Here is a 22,841-nt window from a genome sequence, read left to right as displayed (position 1 = left end):
GATCATTTGACAAAAATGGACATGGCTTCACTGAGAGAAGGGACTGGTGGGTGTGCACTGCTCATATCACCTCTTCTCCCTCCCACCCTGTTCTCTCTCCTCTCATCCTCTTCTCACTCCCCTTCCGCACTCCTACCCATTTCCCCCCTCCCTTTATCTTTTTCCCCTCCTTCACAGGTTGCTCATTGATCAGCAGTGACACTGAAGGGAACTCTGTAAATGACAGTGACCCTGCTGGTGATGATGGTATCTTGTCGGAGCCGGAGGAGCCCATCTTCACAGAGGAAGGGTTGAGCCGTTCAAAGAGACAGGTGAGGAACTGATGTCCTGATAAGCTGGCACACACTCATGCATGTGCGAACACACACACACACACACACACACACACACACACACACACACACACACACACACACACACACACACACACACACACACACACACACACACACACACACACACACACACACACACACACACACACACACACACACACACACACACACACACCTGTAAACACCCACGGTTGCCACACACACAAAGCTACAGTGTTGCCAAATACACACTGCTTGCAGAGACACTAACTAAAACTGAGAGCAAGCCAATAGTGTAACACGACACAATGAAACAACACAGTCAATGTTTTACAATGCAACACATTTAATCTCACACGGAACACAATCAATTTATTATCTTTATGTGCTCACAAATATCCCTTGCGTATTGGCTGATGTGTAGCAAGAGTAGAATGCCTGAGTAACCAGAGCCAGCCACCGTTATATCACTTTCAGACACAGCGATTTAATAGCAGATGAATCGAGGCTGAAATCAAAGTGTGGCTGCCCTTCTCAAGGACAAGAACTTGGGCTATAGAGTTTCATCTGCAGTAGCTGCAGTACATTCCAGTATGGTTAGTAAAGGTATGTGTTCTCAACTGAGGTGAATAAGGTTGCATCTGAAATGGTACTTTATTCCATATACAGTGACCAGGGCCCGGTTTCCGAAAATAATGTTAAGGCTAGGTCCATCTTTACAAACTTCGTAGGAGCATGGTTAAATCCCGAGACCATCTTGTTAACGTTGAACTTGAAAACACTCATCATCTAAAGCCTGCCTCAGACCACTCGCAAGAACAGCTAAGTGCGTCGTCAGACGCTGTTTTTTCCCCCCTCCCGTGTCACTTCACACCGGGGAGATCACTTGGATTGTCGGTCTCTCTGTGACCGCCGACGGCTTCAGGAACGACGCTGACTCCAAAATACAACGTTGCCATTGTCTTTGCAGTTGACGACAAAAACAAGCGACGTATAAAAAGATGCTCCCAATGAAAACCACGATTGAAATACATGTCATGTTATTTGTATCTTATTTTGAACATAATGTTTCTGCAACCGTATCTCACGGCAGGAAAGAGCTCCTGGAGATCAGGACAGCGATCACTCACCTCGGATTAGACAAAATATTTTTTTTCCAACAACAAACAACAGCATGATGTTCTCCAAACACATCCCAGTTATTCGCAAGAGGAAGCGACGCAGGTACAGAGGACGACGAGCCGGATGCCTCGCCAGGACCCGCAGAAGGCGAGTAGGAAAGCTGTCGTTACCGTCAATATTACTCGCCAACGTGCAATCATCGGACAATAAATTAGACGAGGTACGATCACGAATGTCCTACCAACGGGACATCAAGTACTGTAATATCCTATGTTTCACGGAATCGCGGCTGAATGACGACATGCGTATTCAGCTAGCGGTATATACGCTGCACCGGCAGGATAGAACAGCACACTCCGGTAAGACGAGGGGGGGGGGGGTCTGTGCATATTTGTAAACAGCTGGTGCATGAAATCTGAGGAAGTCTCTAGATTTTGCTCGCTTGAAGTAGAGTATATTGTGATAAGTTGCAATCCACACTTCTTGCCTAGAGAGTTCTCAGCTATACTTTCCGTGGCTGTTCATTTACCACCACAAACAGATGCTGGCACTAAGACCGCACTCAGTCAGCTGTATAAGGAAATAAGCAAACAGGAAACCACTCACCCAGAGGCGGCGCTCCTAGTGGCCGGAGACTTTAATGCAGGGAAACTTAAATCAGTTCATCCAAATCTCTATCAACATGTTAAATGTGCAACCAAAGGGAAAAAAATTCTAGACCACCTTTACTCCACACACAGAGACGTGTACAAATCTCTCCCTCGCCCTCCATTTGGTAAATCCGACCCCAACTCTATCCTCCTGATTCCTGCTTACAAGCAAAAATTAAAGCAGGAAGCACCAGTGACTCTGTCTATAAAAAAGTGGTCAGATGAAGCAGATGCTAAACTACAGGACTGTTTTGCTATCACAGACTGGAACATGTTCCAGGATTCTTCCGATGACATTGAGGAATACACCACATCAGTCACTGGCTTCACTTATAATCAATAAGTGCATCGAGGACGTCGTCCCCACAGTGACTGTATGTACATACCCCAACCAGAAGCCATGGATTACAGGCAACATTCGCACTGAATTAAAGGGTAGAGCTGCCGCTTTAAGGGTGCGGGACAGTAACCCGGGAGCTTACAAGAAATCGCGATTATGCCCTGTGACGAACCATCAAACAGGCAAAGCGTCAATACAGGACTAAGATTGAATCATACTACACCGGCTCCGACGCTCGTCTTATGTGGCAGGGCTTGCAAACTATTACAGACTACAAAGGGAAGCACAGCCGTGAGCTGCCCAGTGACACAAGCCTACCAGACAAGCTAAATCACTTCTATGCTCGTTTCGAGGCAAGCAACACTGAGGCATGTATGAGAGTATCAGCTGTTCCAGACGACTGTGTGATCACGCTCTCCGTAGCCGACGTGAGTAAGACCTTTTAAACAGGTCAACATACACAAGGCTGCGGGGCCAGATGGATTACCAGGACGTGTGCTCCGGGCATGTGCTGACCAACTGGCAGGTGTCTTCACTGACATTTTCAACATGTCCCTGATTGAGTCTGTAATACCAACATGTTTCAAGCAGACCACCATAGTCCCTGTGCCCAAGAACACAAAGGCAACCTGACTAAATGACTACAGACCTGTAGCACTCACGTCCGTAGCCATGAAGTGATTTGAAAGGCTGGTAATGGCTCAAACCAACACCATTATCCCAGAAACCCTAGACCCACTCCAATTTGCATACCGCTCTATTGCACTCCACACTGCCCTTTCCCACCTGGACAAAAGGAATACCTACGTGAGAATGCTGTTCATTGACTACAGATCAGCATTCAACACCATAGTACCCTCAAAGCTCATCACTAAGCTAAGGAACCTGGGACTGAACACCTCCCTCTGCAACTGGATCCTGGACTTCCTGACGGGCCGCCCCCAGGTGGTAAGGGTAGGTAACAACACATCTGCCACGCTGATCCTCAACACTGTAGCTCCCCAGGGGTGCGTGCTCAGTTCCCTCCTGTACTCCCTGTTCACCCACGACTGCATGGCCAGGCACGACTTCAACACCATCATTAAGTTTGCAGACGACACAACAGTGGTAGGCCTGTTCAACGACGAGACGGCCTATAGGGAGGAGGTCAGAGACCTGGCCGGGTGGTGCCAGAATAACAACCTATCCCTCAACGTAACCAAGACTAAGGAGATGATTGTGGACTACAGGAATAGGAGCACCAAGCACGCTCCCATTCTCATCGACCAGGCTGTAGTGGAGCAGGTTGAGAGCTTCAAGTTCCTGGGTGTCCACATCACCAACAAACTGGAATGGTCCAAACACACCAAGACAGTCATGACGAGGGCACGACAAAGCCTATTCCCCCTCAGGAATCTAAAAAGATTTGTCATGGGTCCTGTGATCCTCAAAAGGTTCTACAGCTGCAACATCGAGAGCATCCTGACCGGTTGCATCACTGCCTGGTAAGGCAATTGCTCGGCCTCCGACCGCAAGGCACTTCAGAGGGTAGTGTGTACGGCCCAGTACATAACTGGGGCAAAGCTGCCTGCCATCCAGGACCTCTACACCAGGCGGTGTCAGAGGAAGGCCCTAAAAATTGTCAAAGACCCCAGCCACCCCAGTCATCGACTGTTCTCTCTACTACCACATGGCAAGTGGTACCGGAGTGCCAAGTCTAGGACAAAAAGGCTTCTCAACAGTTTATACCCCCAAGCCATAAGACCCCTGGGTAACCAAATGGTTACCCAGACTATTTGCATTGTGTGCCCCCCCTAATTTATGCTGCTGCTACTCTCTGTTTATCACATATGCATAGTCACTTTTAACTATACATTCATGTACATACTACCTCAATTGGCCCGACCAACCAGTGCTCCCGCACATTGTCTAAGCGGGCTATCTCCATTGTGTCCCGCCACCCGCCAACCCCTCTTTTTACGCTACTGCTATTCTATGTTCATCATATATGCATAGTCACTTTAACCATACCTACATGTACATACTACCTTAATAAGCCTGACTAACCGGTGTCTGTATATAGCCTTGCTACTGTTATTTTCAAATGTCTTTTTACTGTTGTTTTATTTCTTTACTTACCTACACACACACAAACACACACACACACACACACACCTTTTTATTCACACTTGGTTAGAGCCTGTAAGTAAGCATTTCACTGTAAGGTCTACTACACCTGTTGTATTCGGCGCACGTGACAAACTTTGATTTGTTCTATTTAGCTACTTTGGAGGCTGCTGTCTGTATTGTGTCTCTATATTTCATGATGTGTAGTCTAACATGTGCACAATGATGTCCCAAATTGTTGGTAATATCATAGGTGGTAATATCTCTCTAGAGGCTGAACTTTCGTCAGTGTTGTGAAATAATTATAGCGTTAAGGTACGTTTTGAATGGAGAAAGCTGATCCAAGAGCAGCGCTTCCCTTTCTTTTGATCCTATCAGTATTGACAATACCCCCCCCACCCCCCACCACCACAGGTCAGACGAGGTCAACGCACAGTCCAGACTGAGACCAAGTACATCGAGCTGATGGTGGTGAACGATCATGACCTGGTACGTTCACGTCGACATACAGTGCCTTTGGAAAGTATTCAGACCCCTTGACTTTTTCCACATTTTGTTACATTACAACCTTATGGATAAAAAAACTACCAGAAATCTTCATCAATCTACACACAATACACCATAATGACAAAGCAATAACAGGTTTTTAGAAATGTTAGCAAATGTATTAAAAGTAAAAAACAGAAATACCTAATTTATATGGTATTGTGTGTAGATTGATGAAGGTGGGGAAAAAACTATTTAATACATTTTAGAATAAGGCTGTAATGTAACAAAATGTGAAAAAAGGGTCTGAATACTTTCAGAATGAACGGTGGGCTAGGCATAAAGAGTACCTTCAGAATGTTTTCACACCAGACTGAATTTAAAATTGATCAAATTGAGATTGTTTCACTGATCTACAAACAATACCCCATAATGTTAAAGTGAAAACATGTTTTTTTTTTTTACTGAAATGTTTTGAGTCATTAAGTACTCAACCCCTTTCTTATGGCAATTCTAAATAAGATCAGGAGTAGAAATGTGCTGAAAAGTCACAGAATAACTTGCACAGACTCACTTGTGTTCAATAATTTGATATATATAAATTATTTTTTGATAGGTGGGGAAAAAAACTAAAAACAGACATTGAATATCACTTTGAGCATGGTGAAGTTATTAATTACACTTTGGAAGGTGTCTCAATACACCCAGTCACTACAAAGGTACAGGCGTCCTTTCTAACTCAGTTGCCGGAGAGGAAGGAAACCGCTCAGGGTTTTCACCGTGAGTCCAATGGTGACTTTAAAACTGTTACAGACTTTAATGGCTGTGATGGGAGGAAACTGAAGATGGATCACCTTTGTAGTTACTTCACAGTACTATCCTAAGTGACATAGTAAAAAGAAGGAAGCCTGTACAGAATAAAAAATATTCCAAAACATGCATTCTGTTTGCAACAAGTCACTAAAGTAATACTGCAAAAAAATAGTTTTGTCAAATCCAATACAACACATTACTGAGTACCACTCTCCATATTTTCAAGCATAGTGGTGGCTGCATCATGTTATGGGATGCTAATTGTTAAGGACTGGGGTGTTTTTTCAGGATTTAAAAAAATGAATGGATTGGAGTTAAGCATAGGACAAATCTGAGAGGAAAACCTAGTTGTCTGCTTTTCACCAAACACTGGGAGAAGAATTCACCTTTTCAGCAGGACAGAAAACCTAAAACACAAGACCAAATCTACACTGGAGTTGCTTACCAAGAAGACAGTGAATGTTTCTGAGTGTCCTGGTTACAGTTTTGACTAAAATTTTATTTAAAATCTATGGCAAAACCTGAAAATGGTTGTCTAGTAATGATCACCAACCAATTTGACAGAGCTTGAAAAATGTTGAAAAGAGCAATGGGCAAATGTTGCACAATCCATGTGTGGAAATCTCTTAGAGTCTTACCCAGAAAGACTCACAGCTGTAATTGCTGCCAACTGGCTCGGGGTGTTTTATTTTCCATACATTTTTACAAATGTTAGTATGTTTCTTCCACTTTGACACAGTATTGTGTGTGTTTATCATTGACCAGAAAAATGACAATGAAATCAATTTTAATCCCACTTTGTAACACAGCAAAATGTGGAAAAAGTCGAGGGGGATGTGAATACTTTCTGAAGGCAATGTACATCATTCTATTTTTATTGGAAATCGAAAAGTTAATCGAATGGCCACAACTTACTCGGTTCATGTTGTCATAGAGTGCACTGACATGCCCTACATCAGTGATCATCAGCACGACTGCAGTTTTTTTTTATCACACCTGATTCAACTAATGATGATCTGAATCAGGTGTTTCACTGTTGAGCAAAAAACCTGTAGCGGCTATTGTTAGAGAATTTCCAGCCATCTGGTGATTTTCACTACCTATACTGTTCTCTATTTGAAGTAGAAAGAAGAATCGATATAAATTAAAAATGAGACCTGTTAGCACAATGACGGCTGAGTCCATGTAAGTGTACAAAGCTGGATCGACATCGAGTTAGCCATTAGACATATAAAAAACATAATGTAAGCAGAATCCATGTGGATGAGGCAAGGTAGACCAACAAGACGTGACTGGTCTGGGCCATATCTGATCTTCTGAAGGCTACTGGACATGCTCATGGGATCATCGTACATAGACAACAGGAACATTAGCTAATCAGTTATAGGCACTATTAGACCTGCAGTAGGAGTGTGCATGTCTGTGTGTCACACCACCAATATAATCTACAGTTGAAGTCGGCAGTTTACATACACTTAGGTTGGAGTCATTAAAACTTGTTTTTTCAACCACTCCACACATTTCTTGTTAACAAACTATAGTTTTGGCAAGTCAGTTAGGATATCTACTTCGTGCATGACACAAGTCATTTTTCCAACAATTGTTTACAGACAGATTATTTGCCTTATAATTCACTGTATCACAATTCCAGTGGGTCAGAAGTTTACATACACTAAGTTGACTGTGCCTGTAAACAGCTTGGAAAATTATGTCATGGCATTAGACGCTTCTGATAGGCTAATTGACATAATTTGAGTCAATTGGAGGTGTACCTGTGTATGCATATCAAGGCCTACCTTAAAACTCAGTGCCTCTTTGCTTGACATCATGGGAAAATCAAAAGAAATCAGCCAAGACCTCAGAAAAATTATTGTAGCCTTCCCAAGTCTGGTTCATCCTTGGGCGCAATTTCCAAACGCCTGAAGGTACCACGTTCATCTGTACAAACAATAGTACGTAAGTATAAACACCATGGGACTATGTAGCCCTCATAACGCTCAGGAAGGAGACACGTTCTGTCTCCTAGAGATGAATGTACTTTGGTGCGAAAAGTGCAAATCAATCCCAGAACAACAGCAAAGGACCTTGTGAAGATACTAGCGGAAACAGGTACAAAAGTATCTATATCCACAGTAAAACGAGTCCTATATCGACATAACCTGAAAGGCCGCTCAGCAAGGAAGAAGCCAAGGCTCCAAAACCGCCATAAAAAGAGCGACTACGAATTGCAATTGCACATGGGAACAAAGATCGTACTTTTTGGAGAAATGTCCTTTGGTCTGATGAAACAAAAATAGAACTGTTTGGCCATAATGACCATCGTTATTTTGGGAGGAAAAAGGGGGAAGAACACCATCCCAACCATGAAGCACGGGGGTGGCAGCACCATGTTGTGGGGGTGCTTTGCTGCAGGAGGGACTGGTGCACTTCACAAAATAGATGGCATCATGAGGCAAGAAAATGATGTGGATATATTGAAGCAACATCTCAAGATATCCGTCAGGAAGTTAATGCTTGGTCGCAAATGGGTCTTCAAAATGGACAATGACCCCAAGCAGACTTCCAAAGTTGTGGCAAAATGGCTTAAGGACAACAAAGTCAAGGTATTGGAGTGGCCATCACAAAGCCCTGACCTCAATCCTATAGAAAATGTGTGGGCAGAACTGAAAAGGTGTGTGCAAGGAGGCCTACAAACCTGACTCAGTTACACCAGCTCTGTCAGGAGGAATGGGCCAAAATTCACCCAACTTATTGTGGGAAACTTGTGGAAGGCTACCTGAAACATTTGACCCAAGTTAAACAATTTAAAGATAATGCTACCAAATACTAATTGAGTGTATGTAAATTTCTGACCCACTGGGAATGTGATGAAAAAAATAAAAGCTGAAATAAATAATTCTCTCCACTATTATTCTGACATTTTCACATTCTTAAAATAAAGAGGTGATCCTAACTGACCTAAAACAGGGAATGTTTCCTAGGGTTATATGTCAGGAATTATGAAAAACTTAATTAAATACATTTGGCTAAGGTGAATATAAACTTCCGACTTCAACTGTATGCCCTAATGTCTGTGCCAATAAGAAAGGACGCAAGATTATGGTGGCCAAGACTAGAAGGTATCAATCACTTACATAGAAGTGGGGTGACTATGTTATGTAAGGGTAAGACTGTATTAAAGCAAAGTACTAAGAATGGAGAGTCAGTTCTTCCATGGAGTTGCTCGGCTTTGCTACTTTTTGTAATAAACTCTATTTGAATTCACAAGCTCTGGTATCTGAGAAATATTTAATTCAATATTTCCACGAAATCAACGTAATCTACGTAATCAAATATTTGAGGTTTTGGTTGTTTATTTATTGTAATTGGTCAATATGGATATCTCTGTTTCTCCCCTCTCCACCCACCCTCTGCTCTTGGTCCTTCCCTCTGCCCTGTGCTGTAGTTTGTGCAGCTGCGTCGGTCGTCGTCGCAGACGAGGAACTTTGCCAAAGCGGTCGTCAATATGGCAGACGCGGTGAGAGCCGTCTGCCTCTGCACACATGCAGACACACACACTAGAGGTTGACATTACCTCGGGTTCATGCAGGTTCTGCAGGACTTCCTCAGGAATGGGAATGAAATCCTAATGTCAAGTTTGGGACAGGATCGACAGTCCTCACAGGAACGGGCAGTACAGAAATCATTTTAAACAGACTTTTTTTTAGGAGGACATGTCAGGGTTATAGAACTGTTGTTGGATCAGGACAGTACAGGAAGAAAATGGCACTCCCGTGTCAACCGCTAACACACACACACACACTCCATATCCACTTTTCCACTTTTATGTTTCCTTGTTTACTCTAAGATGTTACTGTCTGTATTGATCGTCAGGTTTATATCAGCTGTGTTGATCATCTATCTAATATACATCATAATCAGTTAAAATTGCGTAGTTGTGAAATTTCTTTCAAATGAACTACTGTTCATTACATCATAGTGTTAGTGAAGTAAATAATGTGTAGTAATCTCTTGTGGCAACCTTAACATTCAAATGTTGACCAAAACCGAGTAGCTGATTTTAGTTCTGGGTGCCAAGATTACATGAACAGTTGTTCTGGCAATGGTTGACTTAGTTGTCATCGTGACTCTTTGACCTCAGATCTACAAGGACCAGCTCAACACGCGGATCGTGCTGGTCGCCATGGAGACGTGGTCATCCCAGAACATGGTGTCTGTGGGCAATGACCCCTTGCTGACCCTGAGGGACTTCATGAAGTACAGGAAGGAGAGCATCAAAGAGCGCAGCGATGCCACACACCTCTTCTCGTGGGTTCTCCCCTCATAACACTTGAAACCATACAGACACAATATAATACACACAATAGTCATATTGATGGAATACCAATGTCCATTCTAGACTTCTATTTAATTCGGTGCTTGATACTGCCTGACGTAAGTGGACTGGGGGAATGTCCAAAGCAACTGTTATAAGCATGTTATTCAGTGGTGTAAAGTACTTAAGTAAAAATACTTTTAAGTACTACTCGAGTAGTGTTTTGGGGTATCTGTACTTTACTTTACTTTACTATTTATATTTTTTGCCATCTAGTTTGCTTAATATAAGGAATTTGATGTATAGCATACTTTTACTTTGTACTCTTTCTCAAGTATGACAATTTAGTACTTTTTCTACCACTGTACTTTAAGGACATTTTAAACCAGATACTTTTACTCAAGTAGTATTTTACTGGGTAACATTTACTTGAGTCATTTTCTGTTAAGGCATCTTTACTTCTAATCAAGTATGACAATTGAGTACTTTTTCCACCACTGATGTTATTACACCCGTCTTAGTACACGTGACATGTACACCTATACAGGTGTACACCTATACAGCTCCGTTGGTAGAGCATGGCGCTTGTAACGCCAGGGTAGTGGGTTCGATCCCCGGGACCACCCATACGTAGAATGTATGCACACATGACTGTAAGTCGCTTTGGATAAAAGCGTCTGCTAAATGGCATATATTATTATTATTATTATATTTATCCCCTGCACATTGTAAATATGGTATTGGGACTGATCCTGTATATAGATTGTTACTTATGTTCTTCTTATTTGTTATTTTTATTTCTTGTGTGTTTCTGTTCTACCTTATGTTATTTTTAGTACTACATTGCTAATCATTACTGCGTTGTTGGGTTTAGAGCTGGCAAAGGCATTTCACTGTTCTTGTGCACAGTACATTAAAACTTGATGATAGCTCCTGTTAATCCCTGTGTGTCCTGTAGGGGGAGGACCTTCCAGAGTAGCCGCAGTGGCACAGCCTACATTGGGGGTATCTGTTCCCTCACGCGGGGAGGAGGAGTCAACGAGGTCAGCCCTTTTTTGTTTTTACAGTCATTGACTCACCCAACTCCACAAAAGAAGCCTATTAGGGCAGAGCTATTCCAATTCGGAGTACAAGACTCCTGAGGCGTAGCCGAGTGAAACCGCCTGTTTGGAAGAAGCTAAATATACTGCTTGTGTGTGCGTTTTCTCACTTGTCTTGCATGTGTGTGTTTTAGTACGGCAACGTGGGTCCCATGGCCATCACGTTGTGTCAGAGCCTGGGGCAGAACATTGGCATGATGTGGAACAAGGAGCGCCCTACGGCTGGTAAGACCTGCATTCATCCACTTCAATAACTTCTGTACACACTGTCACAGAAAATAGGACGCAACTCAACCTGGCACAATGTAAACAGCATAGCAGCTTCTTTTCAAATTCAATCAAATGTTAGTTATTAAGCCCTTTCTTTTACATCAACAGTTGTCGCAAAGTGTGTAACAGCAAGTAAGAAGACCCTGGTCTTGTCCCCAGTCATGTGACATGTCCTTGTTTCTCTGGCCCTATAGGGGACTGCAGGTGTCCCGACCCATGGCTGGGCTGCATCATGGAGGACACCGGCTACTATCTTCCTAGGAAGTTCTCACGCTGCAGTGTGGATGAGTACCTTCGCTTTCTCCAGCAGGGTGGGGGCAGCTGCCTCTTCAATAAGCCCAGCAAGGTAAGCTCTGGCTGTGGTTGGTTGGAAATGGTGCAGGGAAGGTGGTGGTGGAGGAAGTTCCATTCTGGGGAATGCCAGAAAACATTCAAACAAAAGCATTGTTTTTGTTTCTCGTGTTGACTCCTGTCCCCCCTGTTGTGTTCCTTGTAGCTGCTGGACTCTCCAGAGTGTGGCAATGGCTTTGTGGAAGTGGGGGAGGAGTGTGATTGTGGATCCCATGTGGTGAGTCCTACAATAAAAACCCTTCTGAATGCTTCGGGTCGGGTGGCGCCTAGCCGAAATCGGTTAGGCGAACCGAACGAGCGTGCTTGCGTACTCCCTTAAAAGACCTTCGCTTGGGCCTCCCGCCTGCAGGCTGACTGACTGAGGTCGTCGGGTGAACAGTGTTTCCTCCGACACATTGGTGCGGTTGGCTTCCGGGTTAAGCGGGCGAGTGTTGACATGACGTGACCTTCGACTCCCGAGCCTGTCAGGGAGTTGCGGCGATGAGACAAGTTCGAAATTGGGGGGGAATAAAAAAATAACACTTTCGCTTGAAAAATAAGAAAAAATCAGCAATAGTACTGTTTGTTTTTTGAGATGCCGAAGCCAGTATACACTTCCTCAAAATAGTCAGAAATAATCTAAGATAACTCAAGAAATCTGTCATTCGTTTTGTAGTTTTTCTGAGGAGATCTTAGTTGTGCAATTTTACATCCAACTAAGGTGTTTGGTGCAGTATATCTCAAGTGAAAAAATGTGCATGAAACCAAGTCGTCTATCGTAGAATTACATCACACTTCATTAAAGAATCTCTACTGTTGACCAATGACCAACAAAGGGGCATAGACTTCTGTGACCGAAATTCAATTATTTTTTGTGTACATGAACAGCCTGAAAAACCATTGCTGAAGACAATTTATTTTTATTTTTAAATCATCATAATATATGCACAAACTGTTCCGAACTGTTTTGAATGGGAAGAATGGCGACGCCTTCAGCCTCTGCGTTTAGTATTGTGTGTTGCTACAAGAGTGTGTGGTATGGTTGCAGGAGTGTGCGCGGAGCGGAGGAGCCTGCTGTAAGAAGTGCACCTTGACCCACGACGCCATGTGCAGCACTGGCCTCTGCTGTAGAGGTTGCAGGGTGAGTACTTACTCTTAAATACACCAGCATTACACTTGTACATGTGTCCACCACTAAGATGACTGTCTTGTTAACTTGTTGCAACTAGACATAGACCAATTTAAAAAATGTTTTTTAAACTTTTAACTGATATCAGCCACAGGTTGGTTGATTGGCATTTCTGACTGAAGTTTTATGTAGTTTTCATGCATAATTACCGTCGCCTATACAATCAAATCGGTGCTGTGAAAATAGTGATGACTTTGTGTGACAGTACGAGCTCAGGGGGGTGACGTGTCGCGAAGTGACCAACGACTGTGACGTCCCGGAGACGTGTCCCGGAGACTCCAGCCAGGTGAGACGGCTGGACGTCAGTGTTCAGGATACCCTCATTTTGTACACTACTATTTTACTCGCGGCGCAAAGCCAACGTGAATATACTGTACAATCCCACACACTGCTTGGTTGCAAAGTTTTAAGTTTTGCAATAACCCCTAAAAAAGTAAGCTCTTAGTGTGGGAACTTTTGTTCTTACTAGATGTGCAAGTATATCCTTTTCAAATCAAATGGTATTGGTCACATACACATGGTTAGCAGATGTTAATGCTAGTGTAGCGAAATGCTTCTTGTTGCCGACAGTGCGGTAATGTCTAACAAGTAATCTAACAATTCCCCAACAACTACCAAATGCACACAAATCTAAAGGGGTGAATGAGAATGTGTACATATAAATACAGTGGGGCAAAAAAGTATTTAGTCGAATCAAATGAAATCAAATCCAATTTTATTTGTCACATATACATGGTTAGCAGATGTTAATGCGAGTGTAGCGAAATGCTTGTGCTTCTAGTTCCGACAATGCAGTAATAACCAACAAGTAATCTAACTAACAATTCCAAAACTACTGTCTAATACACAGTGTAAGGGGATAAAGAATATGTACATAAGGATATATGAATGAGTGATGGTACAGAGCAGCATAGGCAAGATACAGTAGATGGTATCGAGTACAGTATATACATATGAGATGAGTATGTAAACAAAGTGGCATAGTTAAAGTGGCTAGTGATACATGTATTACATAAGGATGCAGTCGATGATATAGAGTACAGTATATACGTATGCATATGAGATGAATAATGTAGGGTAAGTAACATTATATAAGGTAGCATTGTTTTAAAGTGGCTAGTGATATATTTACATCATTTGCCATCAATTCCCATTATTAAAGTGGCTGGAGTTGAGTCAGTGTCAGTGTGTTGGCAGCAGCCACTCAATGTTAGTGGTGGCTGTTTAACAGTCTGATGGCCTTGAGATAGAAGCTGTTTTTCAGTCTCTCGGTCCCAGCTTTGATGCACCTGTACTGACCTCGCCTTCTGGATGATAGCGGGGTGAACAGGCAGTGGCTCGGGTGGTTGTTGTCCTTGATGATCTTTATGGCCTTCCTGTGACATCGGGTGGTGTTGGTGCCTGGAGGGCAGGTAGTTTGCCCCCGGTGATGCATTGTGCAGACCTCACTACCCTCTGGAGAGCCTTACGGTTGAGGGCGGAGCAGTTGCCGTACCAGGCGGTGATATATCCCGCCAAGATGCTTTCGATTGTGCATCTGTAGAAGTTTGTGAGTGCTTTAGGTGACAAGCCGAATTTGTTCAGCCTCCTGAGGTTGAAAAGGCGCTGCTGCGCCTTCTTCACGATGCTGTCTGTGTGAGTGGACCAATTCAGTTTGTCTGTGATGTGTATGCCGAGGAACTTAAAACTTGCGACCCTCTCCACTACTGTTCCATCGATGTGGATAGGGGGGTGTTCCCTCTGCTGTTTCCTGAAGTCCACAATCATCTCCTTAGTTTTGTTGACGTTGAGTGTGAGGTTATTTTCCTGACACCACACTCCGAGGGCCCTCACCTCCTCCCTGTAGGCCGTCTCGTCGTTGTTGGTAATCAAGCCTACCACTGTTGTGTCGTCCGCAAACTTGATGATTGAGTTGGAGGCGTGCGTGGCTACGCAGTCGTGGGTGAACAGGGAGTACAGGAGAGGGCTCATAACGCACCCTTGTGGGGCCCCAGTGTTGAGGATCAGCGGGGAGGAGATGTTGTTGCCTACCCTCAGATCGTGCAAGTTCTCCCACTTAAAAAGATGAGAGGCCTGTAATTTGCATCATTTGCATCATAGGTACACTTAAACTATGACAGACAAAATGAGAAAAAAAAATCCAGAAAATCACATTGTAGGATTTTTAATGAATTTATTTGTAAATTGTGGTGGAAAATAAGTATTTGGTCACCTACAAACAAGCAAGATTTCTAGCTCTCACAGACCTGTAACTTCTTCTTTAAGAGGCTCCTCTGTCCTCCACTCGTTAGCTGTATTAATGGCACCTGTTTGAACTTGTTATCAGTATAAAAGACACCTGTCCACAACCTCAAACAATCACACCCCAAACTCCACTATAGCCAAGCTGTCAAAGGACACCAGAAACAAAATTGTAGACCTGCACCAGGCTGGGAAGTCTGAATCTGCAATAGGTAAGCAGCTTGGTTTGAAGAAGTCAACTGTGGGAGCAATTATTAGGAAATGGAAGACATACAAGACCACTGATAATCTCCCTCGATCTGGGGCTCCACGCAAGATGTCACCCCGTGGGGTCAAAATGATCACAATAACAGTGAGCAAAAATCCCAGAACCACACGGGGGGACCTAGTGAATGACCTGCAGAGAGCTGGGATCAAAGTAACAAAGCCTACCATCAGTAACACACTACGCCGCCAGGGACTCAAATCCTGCAGTGCCAGACATGTCCCTCTGCTTAAGCCAGTACATGTCCAGGCCCGTCTGAAGTTTGCTAGAGAGAATTTGGATGATCCAGAAGAAGATTGGGAGAATGTCATATGGTCAGATGAAACCAAAATAGAACTTTTTGGTAAAAACTCAACTCGTTGTGTTTGGAGGACAAAGAATGCTGAGTTGCATCCAAAGAACACCATACCTACTGTGAAGCATGGGGGTGGAAACATCATGCTTTGGGGCTGTTTTTCTGCAAAGGGACCAGGACGACTGATCCGTGTAAAGGAAAGAATGAATGGGGCCATGTGTCGTGAGATTTTGAATGAAAACCTCCTTCCATCAGCAAGGGCATTGAAGATGAAACGTGGCTGGGTCTTTCAGCATGACAATGATCCCAAACACACCGCCCGGGCAACGAAGGAGTAGCTTCGTAAGAAGCATTTCAAGGTCCTGGAGTGGCCTAGCCAGTCTCCAGATCTCAACCCCATAGAAAATCTTTGGAGGGAGTTGAAAGTCCGTGTTGCCCAGCAACAGCCCCAAAACATCACTGCTCTAGAGGAGATGTGCATGGAGGAATGGACCAAAATACCAGCAACAGTGTTAAAGAAGTTAAAGTAGCAGTGATCGAGTGTATTACCCCCGCGAGTACTGCAATCAATATGCTGATATAATTTAGGCAGCCTTGTTCTTAAATTTGCTTTGTTAAAATCCCCAGCTACAATAAATGCAGCCTCCGGATATATGGTTTCCAGTTTACATAGAGTCCAATGAGGTTACGATGGCCATCTTGGTGACTGCTTGAGGGGGAATGTATTACCTCTTGGGAGGTAATATGGCCGGCATTTGATTGTAGGGAATTCTAGGTCGGGTGAGCAGAAGGACTTGAGTTCCTGTATGTTGTTATGATAACACAATGAGTCGTTAATCATATAACATACACGCGCGCCCTTCCTCTTCCCAGAGAGGTGTTTATCTCTGTCGGCTCGATGCATGGAGAAGGCCACTGGCTGAACTGATTCCGACAACATCTCCCGAGAGAGCCACGTTTCCTTGAAACAGAGAATGTTAGTCTCTGATGTTTCTCTGGAAGGTAACCCGTGCTCAAATTTTGTCTACCTTGTTGTCAAGCGACTGGACATTGGCGAGTAGTATACACCGCTCCGTTTGCCCCTTCTGCAGAGCTGTTGTTTTGGGTCAGCTTCTGTGATTTAGATCCATTGTCCTGGGTGGTGGTCCAAATAGAGGATCTGCTTCGGGAAAGTCGTATTCCTGGTCGTAATGTTGGCAAGTTGCCGTCGCTCTTATATTCAATAGTTATTCCCGGCTGTATGTAGTAAAGATTAAGATTTCCTTGGGTAACAATGTAAGAAATAATACCTAAAAAACAAAAAGAATACAGCATAGTTTCCTAAGGACTCGAAGCAGGGCGACCATCTCTGTCGGGGGCCATCTTGGTGGTAGGCTGCTCCTTGCTGGGATGTAGCCTACCATACAATTGAACATGTCAACGAGGCTAATTTATACACTCTGTTGTTCCTCTTCTGCAGTGTCCTCATAATGTCCACAAACTGGATGGTTACATGTGTGAAGCTGGCCAGGTAACTGAATCCAACATAAAGGCTTTTATGACCACATTTTTGTCTGGATCTGTCTCTTTTTTTTGTAGATATACAAATAATACTGTACCTCTAACACATATAATACTCTCTTGTACTCTCTCTCGATCTCTCCTCTCTGTCTATCTCTCTCACTCTCTCCTCTCTCTCCCAGGGTCGTTGTTTCGGAGGTCGATGTAAGACCAGAGATGGACAGTGCAGAGGTCTCTGGGGCCACAGTGAGTAATAACAAAGATTATCTATATACTGACGATATACTGGTCTGACTGCTCTAACAATGGAAATGACCATCCAGACTGTATCACAAACGGCCGTGATTGGGAGTCCCATCGGGCGGCGCACAATTGGCGCAGTATTGTCCGGGTTTGGCCGGTGTCGGCCGTCATTGTAAAATAATAATTTGTTCTTAACTGACTTGCCTAGTTAAATAAAGGTTGAATATTATACATATATTTTTAAATACAATAAAGTAAAATATTCACCTCCATACAGAAATCTCAACTTGGGCTGCTTTTCTACTTTTAATGCCCTCTGCTGGATATGTCAGGAATTGCATGGCAGTGCAATTTATAGATCCACACTCATTTATATTATAGGTCCTGAAATACTCGCAGTTGTCATGTTATAATTCACACCACACATATATGATGATAATGCCATGACATTGCCATCAGTTAAGTACTGCAATAAAGTATAGCGAAGTGAAATAACATGGTGCTGCAAAATGTGTGTGTGTGCTTTTGCGTGTGTTTCAGACTCAGCCGACCGTTTCTGCTATGAGAAGCTGAACTCCGAGGGCACAGAGAAGGGCAACTGTGGCCGTGACGCCAGTGGCCAGGGCTGGGTGCAGTGCAACAAGCAGTGAGTGACCACAGACCTCTTTAAACTTCACACTTTCTTATGTACACCGTGTACCTCACTCTCAAAGCACACGCCATGTTTGACACATTGTCCTGGGCAGAAACTTCTCTCCCCCCCCCTCTCTTTTTCTTTCTCTCGCTCCCTCCCCTCTCTCTCACTCTCTACTCCCTCTATCTCGCTTTCTCTTCTTCTTCTGCTCTATTTCTCTCCCTCCCTCTGTATCTTTGTGTCCTCCCCCACTCAGGGATGTGCTCTGTGGGTTCCTGCTGTGTACGAACATGTCTGCTAAGCCGAGGTTTGGAGATCTGCAGGGGGACCTCACCAGCCTAACCATCTACCACCAGAACAGATACCTGGACTGCCGGTGAGAGTGAGAGAGAGAGAGTGAGAGAGAGTGAGAGAGAGAGTGAGAGAGAGTGAGAGAGAGAGAGTGAGAGAGAGAGAGAGAGTGAGAGAGAGAGAGTGAGAGAGAGAGAGAGAGAGTGAGAGAGAGAGAGAGAGAGAGAGTGAGAGAGTGAGAGAGTGAGAGTGAGAGAGAGAGAGAGAGAGAGAGAGAGAGTGAGAGAGAGAGAGAGTGAGAGTGAGAGAGTGAGAGAGAGAGAGAGAGAGAGAGAGAGAGAGAGAGAGAGAGAGAGAGAGAGAGAGAGAGAGAGAGAGAGAGAGAGAGAGAGAGAGAGAGAGAGAGAGAGAGAGAGAGAGAGAGAGAGAGAGAGAGAGAGAGAGAGAGAGAGAGAGAGAGAGAGAGAGAGAGAGAGAGAGACAAACAAGTGACAGAGGTTGAGGTGAAAGTGAGAAGGGGAGAAGAGGAAGAGTGATAAAGGAGCGAGGTCAACTGATCCTGTAAGGAAGGAAAGGATGTGAGTTAAACAGACACCTCGCTATCTGCCACAGTGATCAAATAGGTTTGATGGACTGTTGTTCGAGTAACCTTACCGTGTGTGCCTGTGTGCTTAAACATTTTTACACTCCTGCAACAGTAAGGATTTCTTGCAGTTGTGTTAATTCACATGATGTTCTCGTACACTGATTGCTTGCAAAGTTACTTTTATATATTTCAAAATGCCCTAGTTTTAATATTTTTGAAGTATAAATATGTGATCCATAAATATTCTTAAAGTATAATATGATGGCAGTGCTTTTATTTGGGCAGTAGCTGTCAAGAGCGCAGTATCAGCACCTCTAATTTCTGGTGAGTTTACGCACCAGTTTCTCTATAAAACAAAGTAGCCTATCGTCGGACTAGATTCACACACTGAGGCAAAAAAAATGTAGATCAAAGCGGGATCTGCATTGAATAGCGATAGTGAGCGAGAATTAATTTCCTGATAACTGGTTTGCGGCTAGTCTGTCAATCTATGCGTGACAGTAGACCGTTCGAGATTGTGCCAACCTAAATGTAACATGACGCACTCTTCCAAATTGTCAAATTAGGGTTTGTAAGGTCATAGGAATTAGTTTCCTATTTTTTGTTCATGTAATTCATGAATGCACACTTTTACGTATCAGTCATCATTGGAATGACTCTTCAGTGGCTGTCTGCGTGTGCTAGTGCGAGTGGGCCGTTGCCGGAAGAGCGAGAGCGCGACCTTTCAGCAGCAGGTATAAAATAATGACAGACTACAGACAACAGATTATCTCGCTAGTTAACTATCTCTAACTAAGCATTAATGTGGCTGTCGCCTTTCCACCGGCTCTATAGTAGAGGGCCTAAATAAATCTGCACCGTTTGGAAGATAGGGATTCCCCTCAGTTAAACAGTAGGCAGCGATGTAATTGCGGCAACATTACAAATATTCCAATAGCCCAATTGACAAATAACTTGCTGTGCACAGATCTGCCCTGAAACATGAATATTTGAGCCTTATATATAAACACATCTAGTTAGATAGCCTATCTTACTTTGAAGTAGCCTACCTTTTCCGTTTGATCCCGGATTCATTTCAATAAGGGAATCCTTTTTTATAAAGACCAAAGTATTGGTTGTAATGTATTTTATTTGAAGGGTAGCAACCATCCTCCAGGATAGCTTAAGGGCTTTTGTTCAAGATCTTGTCTAACCACATTGTAGCCTAAACATCAGCTGCTCAACAGGACCTTGGTGAGCAGACTTGGGTGGTTTCAGGGTTGGATCAAAAGCCTGCACACCCAGGAGCTGCACAGATAGAGGGTTGACCAACTGTTGACATGTGACTAACAGTGCAGTTCTACTTTGGGGGGGGTTAAGTGCCTTGATCAATGGCACAACAGCAGGAGATGGAAGGCCTATGTGGGATCAGACACGCAGCCTGCCAGTGTAAAAAAAAAGCTTACTTTTACATGTAGGCTATAATAACGGTAATACAAATTTGGTTGAAGGTCATGGAGAACTCATGGAAAAGGTTTATGAACCTGTAACAGTGAATAATCAGAGATCTGTATAGCAAAATGTAATTTGCGAATTTCGGTGGGCATAGTCTGATGGACCGACATGGAGAAAGACAGCTCCTCCACCTCTTTCATCCCAAGTCAACTTCTTTCATCCCAAGTCGAGCACTGGACATACCAATATGATGAGTGTTGTTCAGTTAGTGGCCCATTCTAACCACCTGGTCCTGTGTTGGTTCAGTGGCGGCCACGCGGTGCTGGAGGATGGCTCAGACCTGGGCTATGTGGAGGACGGGACGCCCTGCGGTCCCAACATGATGTGCCTGGACCGCCGCTGCCTCCCCGTGCCCACCTTCAACCTCAGCACCTGCCCCGGATCCAGCATCTGCTCTCACCATGGGGTGAGTTGGCTCGCCATGTTGTGGCGTCACTTGGGGAGGTTTGGATTAACAATTTGTTGATCTGGGTCGTATTCATCAGTCACCAAGCAAAATAAAATAGAGGGACTGTCTGTACTTTAAACATTTTGCTATGGTGTGCCCTACTAAACACACAAACCTGAATTCAGAGTTGTTTGGGTTGAGTGTAGGATTTGTTATCTCGATCGATGCTACTAATATTGGTTGTTGTTCATGATATGTATTCCTTAACTGTTCTGATAATGCTATTCATGTTAATTCACACAATGCATTCATTGATTGTTGATGAAGTCATGTTCTTGTTGTTTTGAACTGCTGTTAGATTGTGTTGTTAATATTTATCGACAACCCCCCCCCCCCTCTCTCTCTCTCTCTCCCCAGACCTGCAGTAATGAGGTGAGGTGTATTTGTGACACGGACTACACTGGGAAAGACTGCAGCGTCTATGACCCAATCCCTGACCCCACCCCTCCAGAGGGCCCTGAGAAATATAAGGGTTCGTACCTTGCCACTCCCTACATTAGTATACTATTTCCCTACATTAGTATACTATTTCCCTACATTAGTATACTATCTCCCTACATTAGTATACTATCTCCCTACATTAGTATACTATTTCCCTACATTAGTATACTATTTCCCTACATTAGTATACTATTTCCCTACATTAGTATACTATCTCCCTACATTAGTATACTATTTCCCTACATTAGTGTACTATGTCTCAAAACATCCCTGAGAATGTCTCAATGTCCATGAGGTGGGGATGATCATTTTTTTCTTTTTGATTACTGAAGAACACAGAGGAGGAGAAAAACTTTTTTTTAAAGAATGATGTTTAGCAATAACAGTTTACCAATGCAAATGAATAGTGACTGTTCTATTATTCTAGTGCAGGCCACAATGAAAGTTTTCAATTTGGATAACATGGAGAACTACCTTGAGAAGTGCTGGAAAATGAGCACGAGCACTGGCAACCTCAAGAAAAGGACTTTGGCATTGTGAAATCATGCAGGTCCCTTTATGAAACACACAAATGAAATTGGTGCAGTACAGTGGGAAGGACAGTAGATACACATTTGGAATGAACATGTTTTGTTTATTGGACAATTCTAGAAGCCCCAGTGAGGTTTTGGGATCAAGACATTTTTTCCTTCTCTGACTGAGGCAATTGAAAAATGTTAGCTCAACATTTGAAAAGAGAGGAGCAATTAAATAAAGAAATCAAATGACATTGAGAGTGGATTTTAATTAGCTCGACTGGAATTGCAAATGACCTTTTCAATTCCACTTTCAACAAATGAAACAATAAGTTTGATAGACAAGGCAGTAAAATCAGAGCTGAACATTTTACTATGGGCCCATCCCCTTTGACAAACCTTTCGACGTCTTCCATACATGCCCATTTGATCAAGCATTTGATCAAGCATGATGTATAATTTAGATAGAAAATAAGTCACTGACAACATGACGGTTATATGTGAGTGCAATTTAAATTGTTGTTGTTAAAATATATACACTGCTCAAAAAAAATAAAGGGAACACTAAAATAACACATTCTAGATCGGAATGAATGAAATATTCTTATTAAATCATTTTTTCTTTACATAGTTGAATGTGCTGACATCAAAATCACACAAAAATGATCAATGGAAATCAAATTGATCAACCCATGAAGGTCTGGATTTGGAGTCACACTCAGAATTAAAGTGGAAAACCACACTACAGGCTGATACAACTTTGATGTAATGTCCTTAAAACAAGTCAAAATGAGGCTCAGTAGTGTGTGTGGCCTCCACGTGCCTGTATGACCTCCCTACAACGCCTGGGCAT

The 22,841-nt window shown here is 43.3% G+C and overlaps 1 protein-coding gene across 3 annotated transcripts in view; it reads left to right on the top strand.

The window, feature by feature from the left end:
* adam11 (ADAM metallopeptidase domain 11) overlaps window positions 1-22,841 on the top strand; it is a 53,415-nt gene that overhangs the window by 23,001 nt on the left and 7,573 nt on the right. For 2 of the 3 annotated variants that reach the window (XM_046369177.1, XM_046369176.1), the window contains exons 9-24: window positions 178-311; window positions 4,947-5,021; window positions 9,277-9,348; window positions 9,973-10,139; window positions 11,105-11,189; window positions 11,381-11,471; window positions 11,711-11,862; window positions 12,013-12,084; window positions 12,895-12,987; window positions 13,241-13,321; window positions 17,296-17,346; window positions 17,519-17,582; window positions 18,120-18,225; window positions 18,470-18,589; window positions 20,831-20,990; window positions 21,390-21,504. In XM_046369177.1, the coding sequence (XP_046225133.1) occupies window positions 178-311; window positions 4,947-5,021; window positions 9,277-9,348; window positions 9,973-10,139; window positions 11,105-11,189; window positions 11,381-11,471; window positions 11,711-11,862; window positions 12,013-12,084; window positions 12,895-12,987; window positions 13,241-13,321; window positions 17,296-17,346; window positions 17,519-17,582; window positions 18,120-18,225; window positions 18,470-18,589; window positions 20,831-20,990; window positions 21,390-21,504 (1,638 nt within the window). The remainder of the gene's footprint in view (window positions 1-177; window positions 312-4,946; window positions 5,022-9,276; window positions 9,349-9,972; window positions 10,140-11,104; window positions 11,190-11,380; window positions 11,472-11,710; window positions 11,863-12,012; window positions 12,085-12,894; window positions 12,988-13,240; window positions 13,322-17,295; window positions 17,347-17,518; window positions 17,583-18,119; window positions 18,226-18,469; window positions 18,590-20,830; window positions 20,991-21,389; window positions 21,505-22,841) is intronic. The other variant, XM_046369178.1, reaches the window with a different exon arrangement.

The sequence above is a fragment of the Oncorhynchus gorbuscha genome, linkage group LG11 (assembly GCF_021184085.1).
Source record: "Oncorhynchus gorbuscha isolate QuinsamMale2020 ecotype Even-year linkage group LG11, OgorEven_v1.0, whole genome shotgun sequence".
Taxonomy (NCBI): domain Eukaryota; kingdom Metazoa; phylum Chordata; class Actinopteri; order Salmoniformes; family Salmonidae; genus Oncorhynchus; species Oncorhynchus gorbuscha.
The sequence above is the reverse complement of the archived record's forward strand: the minus strand, read 5'-3'. Positions and strand labels throughout refer to the sequence as shown.